Below are 8,475 nucleotides of genomic sequence, written 5' to 3' on the forward strand. Positions count from 1 at the left end.
CTTGTCTCCGCCAGTCCCGAGCTGGGCTCTGCTGGTCCCGAGCTGGGCTCTGCTGGTCCCGAGCTGGGCTCTGCTGGTCCCGAGCTGGGCTCTGCTGGTCCCGAGCTGGGCTCTGCTGGTCCCGAGCTGGGCTCTGCTGGTCCCGAGCTGGGCTCTGCTGGTCCCGAGCTGGGCTCTGCTGGTCCCGAGCTGGGCTCTGCTGGTCCCGAGCTGGGCTCTGCTGGTCCCGAGCTGGGCTCTGCTGGTCCCGAGCTGGGCTCTGCTGGTCCCGAGCTGGGCACTGCTGGTCCCGAGCTGGGCTCTGCTGGTCCCGAGCTGGGCTCTGCTGGTCCCGAGCTGGGCTCTGCGGGTCCCCAGCCCCGCAGGGCCGGCTGGAGGCACCGAGATTGCAGGGATACCCAGCCCTGCTGCCCTCCGTGTTTCAGGTCCCACATGGCTCATGCAGCCCCCGGGGCGTTAATCTCCAGGCTCAGGGACCTGCTTTCCCTGGGGTCCGAGGGCAGCGCTGTCCCCCGGGGCAGGACCCCTCCCCAGGAACTCAGTGCACAGGGATGCAGAGACAAGAGTCAACGAGGAGCGTTGCTGGTCGGGGCATTTACCCCAGCGGGGCAGAGAGAAATGGCATCCCTGGCACCTGGGCATGGCTCTGGATTCATGGCTTTAGCCCGCTCCCAATAGGGTGCTACTTCAGGTTAACCTCTTTTATTTCCCCACCACCGAATGCTTCAGACAAAAAGTTTAGAAAAGCAGGTGAGATAAAGCTTTAGAAGTGCTTTGTACAGCTGGAAAGTGAAAGAAGCTGGAGTCAGAGCCGTGAGGAGCCAACTGCCATGTCAAGGCTGCTCCCATTTGAAATAGTCTTCAATTACCCACTGGGAGCAGGAGGCAGATCCCTGGGGCTGGTACAGCCCTGCTGCTGGCCTCACATTTCCAATTCCCTGGGTATTTTTGAAACACATTAGAAGAGCAATACAAATTAAATTTGAGCTCTGGCCATGCAGGCTGGTAATACCACTTTAGGTGCCCCCATCTCCTCTGGGTGAATGCCAGCAAGGCCGGGGGCACTCCTGGGGATGTCTGCAGCTGGCACCAAGGGTGTTTGAAGCCTTCTCCCTCCCCAGGTCCTTGCTCATCGGCACCCTTGCTGGCTCCAGGTGAGGTCCATGCTGGAGCTGTTGCATGGCCAGAGCTGGCAAAAAGCAGTGCCCCAGGTTACTCATCTCCTGTGGAAACAGGGGCTTGGACAAGGCAGAAGTAAAACAGTACAAGTCAGGAGCTGTGGGGAGGTGAGAACTATTCTAAAGCCATTATGGAGTTTTTACAGTGCTATCAGTTATTGCTACTCCTGCTCCCTGGGAGAAGGGTCCCATCAGCCATGCTGCTGCCCCAGGGCATCCCTGCCACCTCCATCTCCTGCCCTGGGGCTCAGTCCCAGAGGGGTGCAGCTTTGCCAAGGGCATCTCATGCCTGATTTCTTCATTGCTAAACTCGCTGTGTGATACAGGATCCACACATGTGCATCTTTAACACTTTGAGGTGGTGACTCCAGTGCCAGCAGGGATGGCACCAGGTCCACTCAGATCTGGCAGGATGGCAGGATCCAGCAGGGATCAACAGTGGTCAGGTGTGACCTGGGGTAGCTCCCGTGGTGAGACAGAAAAGCCCAGTTCTTCTCTCTGGGGAGGAGAAATATTTCCAGCATCACAGGAAAACAAAGCAGACCAAGAAGGATTATTTTCCCCAAACAAGATGCTGTTTGAAAACACCCACTTGGAGTCACACATCATTTTTTTTCCTTCATGCTTTTTGCAACTTTGCCAAATCAAAACATTTCAATACTGAGTTGGCCTCTAAATTCACAAGACCTGCTTAAAATCCTAGAAATGGTTGTTTTCTTTTGACAAAAACATGTTGGTTTTGTTCAGTGCCTACTGCTGGAGCCCTAGAAGACCTCATTTTCACATGTCTCTGATCACAGCAGCCAGAAACCCTATTTTGCTCCCCTCTCCACCTCCCTTTTTCCTTATTCCCCATTGATGAAATGAATTCTGGAGCCAGGCCTGGAAGCAAACACTGGGAGATTTGCAGCTGATGGTGGGAGTTGTCAAGAGCTGCTGTCAGCTCAGTGAACAAGATGTGCACGAACCATCCCCAGCAACTGCTCCTTCCCCAGCCAGCTCTTCTGACAAGATGGGAAGCACATGGAGCCACCTTTCCTGGCACAGATTCTGGCAGCAGAAGAGGAGACAAGAGCTTGTCCTGCTGCCAGTCTGAGCGGCGCTGGGCGGGGGCTGCAGGGACACCCCACACACACCTGCTCCCACCTCCCTGGCTCAGCCCCTCGCCATGTTCCATGTTCCATGCTGAGCAGGTTTTGCTGCTGGGACACGTCTTGGTGCCCAGGATCAGGTTGGGACGGACAGAGCTCACCAGGAACCCCAGGACCCACTGGGTGGGAGCAGGTGGAGCAGCCAGGGCTGCCCATGCCCTGGAGGACACAGTAGCTTTGTCTGCCTGGGTGTGGGAGGCCCCCCCAGCCTGGCACCAGGAGGTTAGTGCTTTTTAAAAGGCTATTGTTTTCACCCTGTGTTCTTTTTGGAGAAACAAAGGGTGAGCTGGGCAGAGATCCACCCTGGGTCCTTCTGCCTTGAGTTTCTTCTGCCCTGGGCATCTCGACAGCAGGCCTCCCTCCACCCCAAAACTGCTCCTTTCCACGTGGCTGCAGCTCAGACCCCCCTGATCCTGCTGAGCAGAAACACACAAAGGTGTTTTCCCAAAGCTAAGGCTTTTCCAGCCTCAGCCTTGCATGGCCATCTCAGCTTTCATTGTGGCAAACCAGCCACCCAGCCAAACCTGATTGCCCCCATCATTGCAGAGCTGGACCTAAAGATTTGCCTTGAGAATGACCCAAACAAGAGAGAACCCCCAAACATAGTTGGAAAAAAACCCACATGTGTTTTGGGTCTTGCTCTATGTTATCTGAGCTGGGATCAGCAGGATCTCCAGGGGTTCTAGCTGGACTCCAACCAAGATGCAACTCATACATGTTCTTTTCTTAGCAGAGTAAGGTTCAGGGCTTGTCCTCCCTGGCATTCATTGTTATCACACACCTGCCTAATGAGATTTATGAAATCAAATGACTTCTGTATAATAATGACAGGAATGCAGATTTCCTCTGCCCAGCTGGGGCCTGCTGGGACTGTGCAGAGCAATTAGAAGTGACTCACAGGGGCAGGTGGACTTGGCCAGGATCCCAAGAGGGCTGCCCCTATTCCTGGGACACAGGGCACAATACTGGCTTCATGGTGATGCCAAGAAAGCTGTTGTTTATCCACATATAATGATATTTTTTGCTGTCACTGGATTAGCATGGAAGGTGTTTTTCCTTTGGAGGAGCTGAAGGTAATTACTTGTTATGTAAATGATCCACATAGCAAGGAGCTGTTGCTAATTGGCAAAACTATTTAAGTTTCCCACCTGAAGCTGGGTGAGTCTGTTGATGGAGTTGTTTGCAGCTTGGCTGCCCATCAGCATGGTGCGACCATCAGCAGGGCCTGGTTCCTGGAAGGAATGGCTGCTGGTGAGTCTTGATGCTGCAGGATGCCCTTCTGGGGAGTGAAGGTCAGGAGCAGGTTAACACCCAGAAGGTGTGGGCAAGGTGTTTGGTTTGGTTTGTCTCAGAGCTCCTTTCCCATCGCAGAAGAAAAGATTTCGCTAGTATAATGAGTGGAATGATGAAAATTCACTGTCTTGGCCTTAAATGATGAGCAGTTTCCTGGTCTGTGACCCCGGCTTGTCCCTCAGATAAGGGCTGTAATACTCTTTGGTTAGGGTAACAGGCAGCCAGAGCTGTCCCTGCTCTTGACAAATTTCAGTTTTGTGATCCAGTTCCTGAGCTGAAGTGGTTTCACACAGCAGCAGAGAGGGACACTTCTCAAACTGAGGTACTGTAGCTACATGTCCTTAACTTTAAGCCTTTCTTAACTGCTAATGGTGAAAGAAACATCTTCAAACCTTTCCATAAAGCTCTGTTCCACCTCGGGGGGAAGATGGGAAGATTTGGCCTTTAACCTCAAGGAGTTTTTTTCCTGGTGTGCACCTGTGTGTTCTGCTCTGGCTCCACAGCTTTTGTGGTCAGATCCAGGGCTGGGGAACTTGGCTGAAGTTTTTCATGTCTGTGCTGCCTTTTCAGTGGGGTGAGATGTGTGAATCAAAGCACTGAGAATTTGGATTTATCATGTTAAGATTTAAATGCAAATAGCTAAATCTGGAGGGGGTTTCATGGGGGCAGAGGGAGCCCTGCAGCAGCACCAGGAGCCAAGTTCAAGCCAAGTGCTTGGACAAATGTTGAGTTGCACAGCTGAACTGATCTCTTGCATTGTCCCTCAGAGCAAGGCTGCTGGTGCTTTGTGTCTGTGCAAACGTGAGAGAAGAACATCTCTGTTGTTTTCTTGCTTTGGCCAGAGCTTCCTTCCCTTCTGCCCACAAAATGCAGGCTTGAGGACACAGCCCAGAGCTTGAGCTTCTGGGAGAACCTGGGGGCACGGGCACCAGCCGCTGGTTCAGTCACGCCAGAGAGGTTTTTGGTGATGTACAGCGTGTTGTGCTGAGCGAGCTGGCAGGTGCTCTGAATTGGCAGGGAAGGAGGAGGTGGTCATGTGGAACAAAGCACTGTCTCCTGGCAGAAACAAGGAGAAAGTCTAGTCTGTGGCTTTACCTGCTGAGTACAAGCTGGTGCTGAAAACTCAGCCTGTGGAAAAGTAACGGGTAATCTGGGAGAACAGTATTAACTGTGTGAGTTTCCAGCATTTGGTGTTGCTCCAAGGGCTATCTCTGGGTGCTTTCTCTGTGAAGGAGCCTCCACCAAAGCTGATACTTAAATAATATCAAAGGCTTTTTGACCCGTAAGCGTGTAGGGGTGAGGGGAGGGCATGAGTCACAAAGAAAAGAGCACTGTGTTCCTTCTTACTCAACCTTTCACGTTGTTTAGCTTTTTGGTTTTTTTAATTAAAATGTTTAATTTTTTTTTACGGTTTTTTTTTAGTATTAATCTAGCAGATCCTAAAAACCACCCTTAGAGTCAGGTGCCAGGAGGAATGAGGTCCTCAAAGGAGACTGTGCAAAAATACTTGCTCATGAAGAGAGAACAGCAGCAAGGCTGATCTGATGAGTAGTGATTGAAATGGCAGCCTTGGTCCTTGGAGTGCCAAGGACATAATGAAGCTCTAACAGACATTCCTAGTCTTGCATGGCATGTGCTTTCACTTGCTCTTTTGGCCACCTCTGTTTACTTTTTGTTGCCACTGAAAGTCACCCATTTTGTGGCTGTGCTGCTACTGTTTAATTGCTGTTCTGACTGTTCATGTTAAATGTCAAGTGTCAAGCAACCCTTGAGTAAAAAAGCTCTCTGAACACCACCCCAACCACTCGTGTCTGTTTTCTGAAGCCTGGAGGCTGGTTTCTGCCTCACCATAAGTGGGTATAAGCACAGAGTAACCCTGTCAAAATGCAGAGGTTTATTCCTATTTTTCAGCACACATAGGATCAAACTAAAGCTTCAGGGACAGCAGTTTGTCTTCCCAGAATAAGCACTTGTTTTCCTAATATAATTGCAAATTAATTCCAGAGATAATGATACCATGTCATTCAGAGTCCCCTGAGCTGGTACAAGAGTCTATTTTTGCCAAGCCCTCTTCAGACCAGTGAGGATGTCATTGCATCACCAGCAATTTAGGGAAACCTTGCTTGCTTTGAAGGTTTCTGTCCTACACCCTTGTGCTGCTGAGAGTCTCTCTCTCATCAGAGAAAATGAGTGCAATCATAAATTTCTTTCCTCCTCTCCTTGACACTATCCCACCTATTGTTTGATATCAGGTAGGCCAAAGGTTCTGTGTGCTGTGGTTGTCCCAAGGTTGTTCAGATCTCAGCAGGCTAAAGGGAGCAAAAAAAAAACTGCAGAGAGGGTGCTGTTGCCCTTCTCCCATCTGGGATGGTAATTTGAGTCTTTCCTCAGCTCAACCATCAATTTTTCATGGAATTTTTCAGTGGGTACTTGTCTCTGAGACCTCTAGCCTGCTGTTGGATGGGACTGGAGCAGGCTGGTGGCTTCCCACATGGTCCTGCTGCTGAGCTGGGGATTTAAAATTTTAGGAGCTACCAGCATATAAATTTACTTCTCAGAGTTCCCTTGAAACACCCTTTTGAGCATGGCAGAGAAAGGGAGTGAAGTCTCCAGACTGCTGTGAAAACATCTGGGGGCTTGGTGCCTGCAGGATCTGGTATATGTGCTGATGGAGAAGGGCTCTGCACCAGCCAGGGCACCTGTGGGTGTCTGGGGTAACTCTCCCCAACCTGGCCATGCTCCCTAGATGCAAACAGAGAGAGAAGGATGCCAGTAAGAGTATGTGCTGTAAACCCTGTTTCTGCAAGGTTCAAAGACAGCTGAGCAGAATAAACCTGTTTATTGTGAGGTTTAGGAAAACAATTTTCATGCAAATGGTGCTTTTTTTTTTTTTTTTTTTTGGCAAGTAACAGGGTTGACACAGAACTTGAAGTTACAGTCTTAAGAATGCAAACACAAATACTAAGTATCTTGTTCAACAAACACAAAACAAACTTATTCCCCAGGGAACGTGAAATGGGTGAATATTTGCTAAAATAAGTAGGCAACAAACATGGTGTGGGGGACAAAAACAACTCAACTTGGAAGCCAAAACCCCACTGAAGAAGCAGCAGTCACATCTTCAATTTTATGCTCAGGCTGTACTTTCACTTTGCTTTTCCTGTTCAATAGCTGCCAGAAAACAGAACCATTGTCAATAAACATCATAAGGATTCATCAGGATACAGATTTTTATGGTCATTCTAAAAGCCAGGGGTGATTGAGTCCCCACTTGCTTTCTTTGACCACCCTCAAAATGCCAACCCATTCCCACCATCTGTGTGGCTGGCAGGGTGCACTTCATGATGTACAAACTTCCTCATTTATTTACAATTTTAGCATTTGTAGGGAGGATAAAACAGGGAAAAACTGGGAATCTTACATTTCCTCTTCTATGGACAGAGTGTTCCCATGGCTAACAGGGCTGACACACATCCAGAGTGGTTAGTGAAACTCCTTAAGGAGATCAGTCACATTGTTTGGTCCAAATGCAGGGAAATGCCATTTTCACATCCAAAATTGACTGAATCACAGCCCTCATCTGGCTGCCTGTGCACAGTGAGATAACCCCGGGGGAGAGCAGCCTGGGGTGCTGTGCTAGGGAAGATTGCCTGTTGGATGGGGACGATGATGGGTTTTTCTTATCTGGCTGCCTGTGCACAGTGTGGGTATGGGAGATAACCCCAGGGGAGAGCAGCCTGGGGGTGCTGTGCTAGGGAAGATTACCTGTTGGATGGGGACGATGATGGGTTTTTCTTGCTGCCTTATTCCCAGAGACAGTGCCTGGAGCTCTCCTGGCCAGGGCTAACAGCAGGTACTAGTAGGGGGCAGCAGCTCATCTGCCTGGCAACACCTTAAATCCAGAGTCCAGGCACTCTCTGGGCATGCTGCTGGGAATGTGTAAAGGTTTTCCTGTGTCTCTGAAGAGGCTGGTGACATGGGAACTACAGTTTGATCCTCTCATCTACAACCAGCAGACAAAAACTGGTCTTGCATTTAGCAGAAGCAAAAGCAATCCCATCAGAAAGGGTTTTTCACACAAAATGCACCATCAGTTCTACCTACTTGTATCCTTGGAAGCCCAGCACAGAGTACAAGTCTTAGTATTATCCCTAGTTAAAGTCAGGGATGAGTTTGAGCCTGTAATCCTGTGATTAGTATTCATTTTGCATATGAACTGCAGCACAGATTGTGTCCTTGCTGCTTGTAGTCCAAATCACCTCAGAAACACTTACTTTCTTTAGTGGGCAGTGGATTTTTCTCTCTGGTTTCTGTCTTCTTCAGCTTGGTCTTATCAAATGTTTCAATTTCTGCAAAATCTGGTTTGTCGGACATGATGGGTCCTGACAAAGAAAGGAAAAGCACACCCGTGGCTTCATTAGCTAGTGCTGTGATATCAGCCACCTGCAAAGCATTTTCTGCTCAAAAGAAAAAAAAAAAAATAATAGGAAAATACCATCAAAACGTTTATTCAGAAAACCTCCACAAATCTAAAGCTTCAATCTGGAGCCTCTCCCCAAAGCTTGGCTCTTTCAGAGCAAAAAAAAAGAAAGGCATAAATAGTATTTTATCTAGAATTTTCAGATTACATTTCTAAAAAAATCAGACTTTGCACACAGAACCAAGATTATGTCAGCAAACAGAAGACAATGCATTAATTCCCAATAATCCACAGACCCTCCTGACATAAACCTCTATTTTGAGGAACACTGTGAAGCAGAAAGTCCACAAAAAAACCCAAATGAACAAAGAGCTTCAATTACTATTTAGTTTTAATTAATAGGATTTCTCTTCAATTCTGAGCACCCTATCCT

General features: G+C 48.8%; 1 protein-coding gene across 1 annotated transcript; it reads right to left on the reverse strand.

Annotated features, from left to right (window-relative positions):
• Positions 1-6,755: 6,755 nt before the first annotated feature.
• LOC104386626 (thymosin beta-12-like) lies at positions 6,756-7,996 on the reverse strand. The gene is made up of 2 exons (XM_009995258.1): positions 7,897-7,996; positions 6,756-6,793 (listed from the first exon to the last, which is right to left on the reverse strand). The coding sequence occupies exons 1-2, from the start codon at positions 7,994-7,996 to the stop codon at positions 6,756-6,758; spliced, it is 138 nt and encodes a 45-aa protein (XP_009993560.1).
• Between the last annotated feature and the right edge of the window lie 479 nt (positions 7,997-8,475).

This window comes from Chaetura pelagica, unplaced genomic scaffold (assembly GCF_000747805.2).
Source record: "Chaetura pelagica isolate M959 unplaced genomic scaffold, ChaPel_1.0 scaffold420, whole genome shotgun sequence".
In the NCBI taxonomy this organism is placed as follows: domain Eukaryota; kingdom Metazoa; phylum Chordata; class Aves; order Apodiformes; family Apodidae; genus Chaetura; species Chaetura pelagica.

Excerpts from the sequence above, each read along its gene's own strand:
- LOC104386626 (XM_009995258.1), bottom strand. The coding sequence starts at position 7,996 with ATGTCCGACAAACCAGATTTTGCAGAAATTGAAACATTTGATAAGACC. Across the intron at positions 6,794-7,896 it reads TCCACTGCCCACTAAAGAAA|CTATTGAACAGGAAAAGCAA; the intron begins GTAAGTGTTTCT and ends GTTTTCTGGCAG.